This window comes from Rissa tridactyla, chromosome 6 (genome assembly GCF_028500815.1).
Source record: "Rissa tridactyla isolate bRisTri1 chromosome 6, bRisTri1.patW.cur.20221130, whole genome shotgun sequence".
Lineage (NCBI taxonomy): Eukaryota > Metazoa > Chordata > Aves > Charadriiformes > Laridae > Rissa > Rissa tridactyla.
Genome location: NC_071471.1, coordinates 57,619,475 through 57,631,804, shown reverse-complemented (window position 1 = coordinate 57,631,804; position 12,330 = coordinate 57,619,475). Strand labels below are relative to the sequence as shown.

The window sequence follows — 12,330 nt, the reverse complement described above, 5'->3', positions numbered from 1 at the left end:
TTCCCTGACCTCCAGGAGGGGCCGGGTTCGCCAAGCTCAGAGTCAAAATGTACCTGTCGGGGGGTCCGAGGGCTGCAGGAAGAGCAGTTTGAGCCCAGGGTGGCTCCTTCTCTCTGTAGCTGTTGGGTTCTTGTCTCGCCATTCGAGCCCTGGAATGGGTTTCCCAGCTGACAGGGGGCATGCAGCGTATCCAAGGTGTGCTTGTGTTTGTATTCATCGCTAGTTCATCACTGATGAGGTCCTTCTTGCTCGTGTTTGCTGTGTGCTGTGGTGTTTGTGTTCGACTGCCAACACGTCAGTGAGACGCCTTTGCAGCAAACCTTCTTCAAAGATCTGGCTAGCCAGCGTTGATGCTTCCAGCAAACTTTCCACCGCGTTGCTGGTCATCTTCCATGAGCCGGGAGAGTGGGATGAACTCGATCCCGCTGCTCTCCGTGTCCCCATCCCTCCTGGGCCGGGGGGAGCTGTGTGGCACTGGACCGAGCCGGGTGGCAGGGGCTGCCTGAGCCGCTTTTTGCCGGTGTGTGGGTGTGCGAAGCCGCAGCCCAGCTCGTGTCCCAGCCACTCGCATGGCACCTCTGGAAATGCCAGCCTTTACGAAAGCTCTGCCAGCCCTTACTAACCTCCTGGGAAATAGAGATGCAGTCTCAGAAGGACACGGATGTGCTGCTGCCCTGCTTTTAAGACTTGCTGATGGACACTTTCTCTCTCCAGCTTGTATTCTTTCAGCCTCACTACTGCATTCCCAGTTGAAGGCGACTGGGAAAGCTGCGATTCCCAGCCTCCCATAGGCATGGGCAGGGAGGTGGGAGCTGCCGTCTGGCTCGAGCTCCCGCCTTTCCACCACCGGTGGTCGTGCCAGGGGAAGAGGGCTGAGCTGCAGCCAAGGTGTCCTTGGGTCCATGTCCTGGGGCTGTACGCCCGGCCGGCAGCGAGGCGGGGGTAGGCTCCCCCCTGCCCGGGAACGCCACTGCAGCTTTTCCTGTAGCCATAGGTTTTTGAAGCAAACCACGAGGCTACGATGTCCCCGCATCGCGCGCGTCCCCATCCCCCCCTCTCCCCACCCTCCCCATGTGTCGTAGCGTCCGTTCGGCCCATCCTTTAGCTTGGTGGTTGTGAAATGAATCCATCTGTTCTAAGATGTTCTCAGGAGTTCTTGTTTGTATTAAGCTCACCCCTAGGCTTAGCAGGAATTGCGGTCCCCGTCCTTCCTCCTCCCCTCCCCATGGACAAGCCCTCTCTTTCACGAGCACTTCCACCCCCTCCCTAAAGGGCGGCAGTGGGGGGCAGCTGGTGGCTTCGATTCAGGGCACGTTGGCAGCTTGGGGGCAGCCGGAGGAGCTGGGATGCAGCCGGCCGGCGTTGGCGACGTGGGTCCAGAGGCCAGGCGGTCCCTCGGGCTGCGTTGCTAGCCAATGTTTTCTAAGTCTGTTTGTAAGAGTACCTAATTTTAAAATGAAATGTGAATATATATTATGTGTAGGTGCCATGTAAGATAGTGTTGTGCTAGGCGGCAGGATGCTAACGTACTTTTTAAGCTTTTTTTGGGGGGCAGGAAAAAGCATTTTTCTCTCACTTCATGCTCACAGATCTAATATTGTAAATAGTGTTTGTTTTTTTTTTTAAATATTTATTTCATGGGCTTTCCACAGGTTCTTGTTCTGACTGGTGTGTCGGTTGGTGGGGCTGTATCGCCCAGTGTGCCGCAACCAAAGGGCTGGCTATTGCGGGGCGGGATGGGAGGGGGCGGAATGGGGTGGGATGGGGAGGGTGGTGGTGGTGTTTGGTTTGGGGTTTTTTTAATGTCACGTCAAAGTTGAAGCATTAACTCTTTCTCTTCATCTCATTGTGATGATGTCAGACCTGGTCGATGGCCACAGTCCCTGGGTGTTGGGGGGGGGGGGGGCGGTGAGCTCCTGTGGCCAGCCGGGGTGGCCGTTCCCCGGGGCGGGGGGGCGCTGCAAGCAATAAGATTTGTAGTAATAATGTCTGCTTCGATGGCAGGGGCTCTCGGGGCTCAGAGCCAGCTGGGAATAACCCTGCTCCCAGCGGGAGCTCGCTCCGGCGTGGGATGGCAGAGGGGAGTCTCTTGGCCTGGGAATGCCCAAGGAGGCGTCCCCAGGGATGCGGGAGGTGGGGGCTGCCGTCACCCCCAGGGAACCCCCCCCCAACAATGGCCGGGGTAGGGTAGGTAGCTACCGATAATGAACTCCCGTGAGTGAATTCCTGCAGTGAGCAGCTGCCTTCGGGGCTCCTGCGCTCCCTGCGGGGACGGGTGACCCAAAGGAGCGCACCCCCTTAAGATCCCACTGCCAGCTCCAGAAGGTCGTTTGCTTGTTTGCTTGCCATTCTGCGATTTTTATTCTCCTTCTAGGGGGGGGTTCAGGGTCATTTGGTTGTTTTTTCCTAAGTGTGTTTGGATTTTTTTTCTTCCTTTTTTTTTTTTTTTTTTTTTAACCCCTTTTTGCCTGGAAGTGTTTGCTGGCTGTGCCCCCCCACCCTGGCCATCTGCGTGGGGCAGCGTCAGCAAGACCATTGCTGCTTCTGCGGTAATGGGTCCCGACTTTGGAGGGTGGAGCGGGGAGTGCTGCCGGGTCCCGGCCCTGCAGGACCCCTCACCAGCCCCACGCTTCCTTCGCCCTTGGAACAGGTGTAAAAAAAAAAAAAAAAAAAAAAAAGAAAAAAGAAAGAAAAGGGAAAAAAAAGGCAACGACAACCCAGTAAGTTTTTTCCTTAAGATGCTCAGCATTTAAATGTTATCTCCACCCTGATGGCAAATGTTTTTCCTTCATCTGTGCCTGCTTCCCTGGGAGAGTTTTGTTTCTCTGTTTGTTTCTATATGAATTTTAGACACTGAGCTGAAAAGTCCTCCTGTCCGGTACTGTATGTTTGAGCCTAAGCAATGTGAACTGTACAGACCAGCGGTGGGAAGTGGGAGCCGGTGACCGCAGCTGGGAGAGCCGTGGCTTGGGACGGCATTCCCGGTTGCTCTGGGGAGCGGGAAGTACCGCGTCGCGAGTTGGGAAAATGAACTGTCTGCTGTGAATTCTCGGTTGGAAATGTGGAGAGGGGTTTCCATTAGATAATGTTTACATACCTCACCTGACGAACCTTTGAAAGTGTATATATTAAAAAAAAAAAAAAAGAAAATAAAATTATATTAAGTTGCTTTAAATCGATATGTATAGCTATAAGAGCTGGGTCATTTGAACTTTGACTATGTATCGACTCTCTAAATGTTGACATTTTGTGAACTCTGTGCTCCTGTCTTTTATTTCATCCTAGCCTATGGAAGAAGTTGTGTTCTTGTTCCAGATAAAAGGTCCCTGACTCAGATCTGAACTCCTCAAGGATTCCCACCACCTTGTTTTCTTTTCTTCCTCCACTGTCAATATTCACCCTATGAGCTTTCTAAAGGTCCGTATTTTATTGCAGCTTATTAAACGTTTCTTTGATATCAGCGATTGTTCGGTGTGGTAACTGGGGAAGGGCGAAGGTGAGTGAGTGCCTGAGAGGGGGGACAGCAGGCTGGCACCCTCCGGATGGGACACACCTCCCCCTCTGGAGGGGGGATATAAATGCCGGGGTGGGATTTGAGTGTCTGAGCTGCTGGTACGGTGTCCTGCAGTAGATTTGTGTTTGTGGCACTAGGAGTGCAACCCCCTCGGTGCACCCCGGGACTGCTGCCCAGGCCCCCTCTCCCCTTCCCCAGAGAGTTACAGGTTCCCTAATTTCCCCTGCAGCCGCTCCATCCCCGCAGGAGGCACCAGGCCCTTCGGCTTCTCACGCTGCCTCATGCATGACCAGGCAGCGATGGCTCCTTCTGCAAGGCTCCTTTTGTAGGGATAACCCCGGCTCTCCCCGGCGATGAGCCCTCAGCCCAGGGCTGCACCTCCCGGCACTGTGTGGGCGATGCTCTGCCCAGAAGAGGTGGCCAGGGCTGCTCCAGGAGTGGCAAATCATCACCCACGGCAGCACCAATGCTCCCCAGCCTGTGCCACCTCCTCCTACGCCCAGCAGCTCCCGAGCACCCCCTTGTCCTCTCCAGGAAAGAAGAGGCCAAGCCTCTGGATGAATAAATGTCATGTTCACATGGAAGACAACATAGACAATACCAAACACCTTCTAAAACAATACAGCCTCTGCCAGCAGAAGGATGCTCAGCGCCTCCCTCGCCAGCCTAGTACAAACCAGCGTCTTCAACAGTGACACACACAAACCCCACAGGCCAAACAAAGCCACCGTCATTTTCCTGCCCAGTAGCATCTGTAAACAAAAAGAAAACATCATTTGTTGACCCCGAACATATAAAAATACTATAACAAAATGAAATACAAATATATATTAGAATCTGTAAGTATTCTGTATAAAGAGATACTTTAGCGGTTAGCTTACAGCAAGAACAGAAACACAACACAACCGAGCCCCGGCCGGGCCACGGGCAAAACGAGACGTGTCCCGGCTCCTCTGTGCAGCCGAGGGGGCTCTGGTGGAGAGGGCGTTTGTGGCAGAAACATATCCCTGTGGTGGTGGGAACGTCCTGGATGCTGGTGGTGAGCAGGGATGGCGACGGCACCCACGTAGCTGGATGCACCCGTTGGAGATACCCAGACCCTGGCTGCAGCTGGTGGTGCAGCCCTGAAGATGATGGGCTGGAGCAGTGCCATGGAGAGACCCGGGGCTGCAGCCCTGGGATGAGTTTGTCCACCCGGGTGATGCGGTGACGCACTGTCCAGCTCCGTGCAGTGTCCCAGGTCGGGCCCCCACCATGCTCAGCCCCCCCCGTGGTTGTAGAAACAATGCTGCTGCGGAGGTCGGGTGCATGTGGTACCCGGGCACCCCATGTGCTGCCCCTGCTCCCACACCAGCCCAGCGTGTCCCCCGGTACCACGGGCTTCGGGGAGGTGCTGCCCGGGCACCCGAATCCAGGACCTGGTGGGACCTGCCCCGGCAGCGGTGTCGGCTCCAGGCTTGCAGGCTCAGGTATCTTCAGCCTCTTCCACCGGCCCCAGCACCCAGAAGGCTGAAGCCCCGATGATGGGCATGGCAAACCCGCGCCTGGCTGTCCGCCCCAGCAGCCTCCTGCCCTGGCTCGCTGGGCCAGCGGGACATGGGCCACCTCTGCCCAGCTGCAGAGCCCCCCCAGGGCGGAGCCTGGAGGAGAGGGGTTCCCATGCTGCCCCACACGGCTCCCACCTCTGAGCAGAGCTGCCTGGCTGGGCCGGGGGGGTTTGGGATCCCCTCGGCATTAACGGCACAGTGCTGGCCCCCATGGCACAGCTGGCGCTGAGACCCCCCCAGAGACACCTGCGTCCCACTGCCCATGACCCACTTGGCGTGCCTGGGACCACCCTGGTCCTGGTCCACCAAGCACAGCCCCGATGCCACCGCACTGGGCTGGAGCTGTGCCCCATGCACCCCAGAGCCTGGCCGGTAAGTACATTCCAGGGCTGTCACCAGGCTGCGGACGGGGAGCTGGTGACATTATTTGGGGTGCTGTGGGGTCCAGCACCCCAGCCACGGCACTGGGGAGCTGCTCGCTGCAGCTGCCATCAGGGCCATGGCAGGTCCTGAGCAGGGAGGTCAGGGCTGCCGGAGGAGAAGACAGGGAGCCAGGCTTTGGGCTTGCCGGGACCATGGGATGGTGGCTGCACCACGTAGCCCCCTTCCAGCCCCGGCTTGCCATGGCCCACGAGGCTCTGCCACATCAGGCCCCTCTGCTCCAGCCCCAGGTGATGAAAAAGCCCCCCGGCTCACCCGGCTGGACATGAGGGACAGGGCTGCCGGGGAGGGGACACACCGGGGGACAAGGGCGCTGCCCTGCGGGGCTGCATGGCGGGGAAGGCAGAGCACCGCAGGGAGCAGAGCACCCGCCCCGGATCCACACATCTGTGTAGCTGCAGTTCTTAAAAAATTCTCTATCTACACATTTGCTTTGTTTGTGGGGTTTTTTTTTTTTAGTTTTCTTTTTTTTTTTTTCCTTTCCCAACCCTCTAGATGCAACAGCTCTACCCTCCGCCGGGCTCCTCCGATGCAGCTGTGGTTCGGGCACACCTGGGCAGTGGCCGCAGGGCAAAGCGAGGTCCTTGGCTGCAGGGGGGGTCTCCCCGCCAGCCCCCCGGCTCTCTGGGGCCGGTGGCTGCTCACAGGCACTGGCTGCAGCCGCACTTGCTGGGCTTCTCCACCTCCTCCACGAAGGTCGCGCCATTGCTGCACTCGAAGGCGTATTTCCTGCGCCGCAGCCGCAGCCCGGTGCAGCAGCCAGCGCCGGGGCCGACGCAAGATCCCCGGCATTCCACCCAGGCCACCGGCCGCGTCGTCTGGCAGATGGCATAGCCCCGCTGCACCTGGTGGTAGTCCCGCACTGGCTCCCCACGGCACTCCGGCTCTGTGGGACGGCGATGCTCAGTCTGGAGTCCTGGTGTGGGGCTGCCCACCTCGGGCACCCACCTCACCGGGTGCCTACCTTGGTCGCAGAGGGCTCCGGCATAGCCACTGTGGCACTCGCAGGTGGGCTGGCCACTTGGGGTGAGGCGACAGTGGCCGTGGACGCAGGGCTGGCGGCGGCAGGGGTCGGGTGGCTGGGCAGGCTGGTTGCAGAGGGCGCCCTGGTAGCCCTGGTGGCACTGGCAGCTGTAGGAGAGGGCGTCGAGGGGCAGGCACAGCCCGTGCACGCACCTGCGGGTACCCGGCGCTGTCAGGCTCACACCGGCACGGCACAGCTCAGCGCGGAAACAGGATGCACGGCCCACCAGCACCGAGCACGGCATGGCTCAGCACCAGCATGGCGCCAGCAGAGTACTGCACCAGGACCAGCATGGCACTGCCACGGCACTGGTATGGCACAGCCATCATGGCACGGCACTGCCACAGCACTGGTGTGGCTCTGGCATGGCACCATTGGCACCGTACAGCCCTGGCACGACTTGGTGGTAGTGGCATGGCATGGCACTGCCATGAAACGGCACCACTGGCACAGAATGGCACCACCACAGCATGGCAGCTCCATGGCGTGGCACCACCACGGCATGGCACTGCCACCACACAGCACCACAGGCATGACCCAGTCCCGGGAGGGTGTTGGAGAGCCCATGGGAGGGGTGGGCAGGGCAGGCAGTGCGCGAGGACAGCCAACAGAGAGGGCAGAGATGAGAAGGTCGGCCAGTGAGGGGCAGCCAATGACAAGGCAGCCAATGAGGAAAGTAAAGCCAATGAACCAATGGGGTGGGGCAGTTGTGGTGGGGCAGCCAATGAAGAAGGGGCAGCCAATGAGCCAATGGAGTAGGGCAGTTGTGGTAGGGCAGCCAATGAGCCAATGGGGTGGGGCAGTTGGGGTGGGGCAGACAATGAGCCAATGGGGTGGGGCAGTTGTGGTGGGGCAGCCAATGAGGAAAGGGCAGACAATGAGCCAATGGGGTGGGGCAGTTGCAGTGGGGCAGCCAATGAGGAAAGGGCAGCCAGTGAGCCAATGGAGTAGGGCAGTTGTGGTAGGGCAGCCAATGAGCCAATGGGGTGGGGCAGTTGGGGTGGGGCAGACAATGAGGTGAGGTGGCCAAAGACGCGATGGGTCAGGACCGTTGCTGTGGGGCATCCCATGGGGCAGCGTTGCTGCTTCAGGACAGCCAATGGGACAGATGGGTCACTGTGGGGCTGCCAATGGGGACAAGGCCATCGCTGCGGGGCAGCCAACGGGGAGGGGACACTCACTTGTGGCCCTGGCAGGGGCCGCCGCGGGGCTGGTCACAGTGGGGCCCGTCCCAGCCGGGCTCGCAGTGGCAGACGGGGCCCTGGGCGCCAGCGGGCTGGCAGATGCCGTGCAGGCAGTAGAGCTTGCGGCAGGGCTCGCAGCCCGGCACCACTCCCGGCGTCATCCGCGTCTTGGTGAAGTCCTGCAGCTCGTTGTTGATGTAGAGGTTGCGGATGCACCCGTGGAAGCTGGTGCCGTTGAGGAGCTGCCAGAGGCGGAAGGCGGCCGAGTTGACATCCACAGGCATCCCTGGGGAGAACAGGACCATCAGCGTGCCCAGATGCCTCCCATGACTCCCATTGCCCCCTCTGCGGCCCCCGTCCTACCTCCCACATAGAGGGGGGCCTCGCTGTTCAGCGTGTAGTGCTTGCCCGAGTTGTCCATGGTCATGGGGCTGCCGCCATCAATGGAGAGGTTCACCATCTGATCAAAGGTCACCAGCTCCACGGTGTGAAACTGCCCGTCGTTGATGGTCTCGGCGCTGGTGGGGAGGCGTGGGTCACTGGGGACCCCCCAAGCCCATGCAATGGGGGTGGCAGTCCCCAGCGAGGGGGGAAGGGGTGGCAGGTACCTGTAGATGGCCGAGCTGGGGTAGGTGCCGGGGTCGTAGCTGACCCTGACGTGGCCCTGGTACAGCTCCACGGCCATGTGGTCACTGTCGCCGTTGTACAGCAGGATGCCATTGTCTTCAGCTGTGGAGACCTGGCAGGGGGAGAGGTGGGAGCCCACATCCCTGGGGCAGCACCCCTGATGCCACCTCCCACCGATGCCCCCGCGCGCCCCCCCCCCCCACGCCCCTGCCCTCACCTGCAGGGTGATGTTGGCCCGGGGCCAGTCCTGCAGGTCGGTAAACTGCAGGTACGTGTCGCGGTCCACAAAGTTGACACTCAGCAGCTTCTCGCACTTGGGGCCGCCGAAGCCGGGCAGGCACTGGCAGAGGGCGCGGGAGCCCCGCTCCACGCACGGGGCCCCGTTCTGGCACTCGGCTCGCTCGCAGAGGCCGGGCTGGCCGGCGGCGCGGGGAGGCATCTCGCAGAGCTGGCCACTGCGGGGCCAAGGGTGCTGCTGGGCACAGGGCTGGGAAAGCGCCCTACCCACTGCCCACTACCCCACGGGGCTCTGACAGCACCCTGCTGTTTCGGGATCCCCAGGGAGGCTCTGCAGCCAGCGGACCCAGAGGGATGCCTGGATGCTGAGCCCTGCCCTGGGGTCCCTCCCCAGGGATGCTGGCTCCCCCCGGCCTCCATCCCTGGAGACCCACACCCCCAGCACCACTCCTTCTTCTTGCTGGGGTGGATGGGTTGATTGATGGATGGATGGATGGAGGGATGGACGGACATGGTAGCCAGGACCGCTCCCTCCTGCATGGCGACATTTAGCCATTCCTGCTATCCCCGGTGTCCCCCCCCGTCTCCCCAGCGGTACCTGTAGCCCTCGGTGCAGAGGCAGGAGTAGCCGTTCACCTCATCCAAGCAGCGGGCATTGTTCTGGCACCGGTGGTCCTGGCAGTCATCGAAGTCCTCGCTGCAGTTGGTCCCCACGTAGCCGGGCACGCACTCGCACCTGGGGCAGGCAGGGGGTTCACGGCTGCCACTTCCTTTCCCGCCTGCTCCTCCCGGCATCCCCTTCCCTGTACCCTCTGGCCAGCCTACAAGCTGCAGCCCCCCAAAAAGCAAATCTCCCCCACCAGGCAGCCAGGAGAAAGCGGTTTGGGGAGTGGGGGGGGCTCACCTAGGCCCCTGGCTGGTGGAGATGCAGGTGGAGCCATGCTGGCAGGGGCTGAGCTCGGCCGAGCAGAAATCCGGCGGCTGCTCACAGAAATCCCCTGGAGAGGCAGAAGATGGGGTGCCAGGGGGTGCCCAGCAGCTCCGGGACCGGAGGGGCAGCCCCGGACCCCATGGGCTCAGCTCAAGGCAGGCAACCATCAAGCTGGCAGCTCGCACTGCCACAGGTGCAGGGCTCTGCCGGAGGAAGCCCTCGCCCCAGCCAGGGAGCGAAGGCATCCCAGGGCATGGGGGCTCAGCTGGGCGTACCCAAACTTGAGGCCCAGAGGAGCCCAGAGGCCACGGTGATGGGCACCGGGACAGCAGGCAGAGAAGCTATTAGCCCTCATCGGTGGGAAGGGAGAAGCACATCCCTCTGCCAGCCCCGCAAGGTTTGGGGCCGGCCAGCCCTCATTCCGGGTACCTGTGTAGTGGGCAGGGCACAGGCAGGTATAGTTGGTGGCGCCGGGCAGGCAGGACCCCCCGTTTTCGCATCTGTGCTCCTTGCAGGGGTCGCTGGTGGCATGGCAGCTGGGGCCCTCGAAGCCCACCGGGCACAGGCACCTGCCGCAGGGCACGGGGCAGCGTCAGGGGGTGAGAAACACAGCATTTTGGGATGTTTCCTCCAGAAATGCCAGCAAAAATTTTGTCGGCGCAGCATGCATGCCCAGAGGCTGCAGGGAACAGGGTTTGGTGCCCCCCTGCCCGACACTGGGCACAGGGAGGGTGGCAGCCCGCAGCCCCACGGGGAGCGCGCGGCGAGGATGCTGAGTTGCCACGACAACGGGCTGAGAGGCCACTCAGCACAGGGGGCCGGGCGGATCCCACCTCCTCGCCCCCGGCCCGCCAGCTATTTTCGGCCTCTAATTGCACCTCGGTTCCCGGAACGGCCTGAAGCATTCAGGGTAGCGAGGGTTGTGCGGGGGCACAGCAGCCCTGCAGGGAGCGGCAGCAAACCCAGGGCTGCATCCCGCCCCATCCCACAGTCAGCCGGATCCCAGCCCCAAATCCCGCTGCTCTCTGCCTCCCCATACCTCCCGTGGTGGCGGGACCCCCTCTCCCCCCATGTCCCCATCCCAGGAGCCTGCAGGGCCAGGGGGCATGGGCAAGTGGAGCCATCACACAGAATCACACACAGAATGGTTTGGGTTGGAAGGCACCTTAAAGCTCATCTAGTTCCAAGCCCCCTCCCCTGGGCAGGGACACCTCCCACTAGACCGGGCTGCTCAAAGCCCCATCCAGCCTGGCCTTGAACACCTCCAGGGATGGGGCATCCACAACTTCCCTGGGCAACCTGGGCCAGGGTCTCACCACCCTCACAGGAAAGAATTTCTTCCTGATATCCAATCTAAATCTCTTTCAGTTCAGCCCTGCTGGTGCTGTGTGGGCAGGAATCAGAGAATCATGGAATTGCCAAGGTCGGAAGGAACCTTTCAGATCATCGAGTCCAACCATCAATGTAACACTGACAAAAACCACCACTAAACCATATCTCTAAGCGCTGTGTCTACCCGTCTTTTAAATCCCTCCAGGGACGGTGACTCAACCTCTTCCCTGGGCAGCCTGTTCCAACGCTTGATAACCCTTTCAGTGTGAAAATTTTTCCTAATATCCAGTCTAAACCTCCCCCGGCACAACTTGAGGCTGTTTCCTCTTGTCCTATTGCCTGTCACTTGGGAGAAGAGACAAACCCCCACCCGGCTACAGCCTCCTTTCAGGCAGTTGTAGAGAGCGAGAAGGTCTCCCCTCAGCCTCCTTTTCCCCAGGCTGAATAACCCCAGCTCCCTCAGCCACTCCTCGTAAGACTCGTAAGGAGGAGGAGGAGGAGCAGCAGGGCTGCAGAGAGCAGGCAGCGTGGGCAGGAGCTGCCGGGTGAACGCAATATCCCAGCTACAAGCCCCGGGAAGCACACAGGAGGGGAAAGCAGCACCAGGCTTTCTCTCCGTGGGATGCCAGGGCTCCACGCTGCTGCCCAAATACCCGTCTTTCGTGGGTTCCCGTCCAGCTCTCACCTGAACCCGGCTCCTTCCCCCTCCTGGGGCTGGCAGGTCCCCCCGTTGGCACAGGGGTTGGAGGAGCAGCCACTGAGTGCCACCTCGCAGTCCCTGCCCTGGGGAAAGAAAGAGGGAGAGGTGGGAGCGAGGAGGGTGCCACAGCACCGTGTCCCACTCCCCCTGCCCTGTCCTGCTCGTCAGGGCACTGCAGTGTGCAGGGACCAGGGACAGTCCTGCAGGCAGCAAACCCCGGGGGCACAGCAGACCCCCCACGCTGCCCCCTTCCCCTCTGCAGGGATGGGTCCCCCTGCGCTGGAGAACCCCGGGACCAGGGTACCTTGTAGCCACTGGGGCAGGCACAACGGTAGAAGCTGAGGGGGTCGTTGTGGCAAGTGCCCTGGTTCTGGCAGGGGCTGGAGAGGCAGGGGTTGCACTTGGCCTGGACGCTCAGGGCAGGCGGGCCTGCAGGACAGGAGGCGCAGAGATGACCATTCAGTGGGGGGAGTGATGGGGAGGCATCCATTTGTGGGCACTGACATGGCAGGCAGAGCCCCAGCCGTGGCTGGGAGGAGAGCCTGCCCTGCCGCGGGGCTGTGCGCCAGGCAATGGGACAGCCACGTGCTTGCTCAGTCACCAGGAACGTGCCACCAGCCAGGTAAGTGGACAGAAGCGGCCCAGTCCCCCTCCTTCACAACAGATGAAATGCCAGAGTCCCCCAGACTCATGGAGCATCACTCTGCCGGGTGTGGGGAAGGCAGCAGCCTGGCTCCCCTTCCCGCCTGATGCCCTGCCTGAGGAGGGGACGGACAGACAGATGGATGGTGTG

The 12,330-nt window shown here is 61.0% G+C and overlaps 1 protein-coding gene across 2 annotated transcripts in view; it reads right to left on the bottom strand.

Moving 5' to 3' along the window:
• Positions 1–6,023: 6,023 nt before the first annotated feature.
• Positions 6,024–12,330, bottom strand: part of SLIT1 (slit guidance ligand 1) — a 62,284-nt gene continuing 55,977 nt past the window's right edge. The window contains exons 27-37 of one of the 2 annotated variants that reach the window (XM_054205665.1): positions 11,842–11,966; positions 11,523–11,620; positions 9,935–10,074; positions 9,479–9,572; positions 9,173–9,310; positions 8,555–8,792; positions 8,319–8,449; positions 8,074–8,228; positions 7,708–7,996; positions 6,467–6,678; positions 6,024–6,388 (exon numbers count right to left, since the gene is read on the bottom strand). In XM_054205665.1, the coding sequence (XP_054061640.1) occupies positions 6,144–6,388; positions 6,467–6,678; positions 7,708–7,996; positions 8,074–8,228; positions 8,319–8,449; positions 8,555–8,792; positions 9,173–9,310; positions 9,479–9,572; positions 9,935–10,074; positions 11,523–11,620; positions 11,842–11,966 (1,865 nt within the window). In that variant the 3' untranslated portion in view covers positions 6,024–6,143. Of the gene's footprint in view, positions 6,389–6,466; positions 6,679–7,707; positions 7,997–8,073; positions 8,229–8,318; positions 8,793–9,172; positions 9,311–9,478; positions 9,573–9,934; positions 10,075–11,522; positions 11,621–11,841; positions 11,967–12,330 lie in introns of both variants that reach the window. The other variant, XM_054205664.1, reaches the window with a different exon arrangement.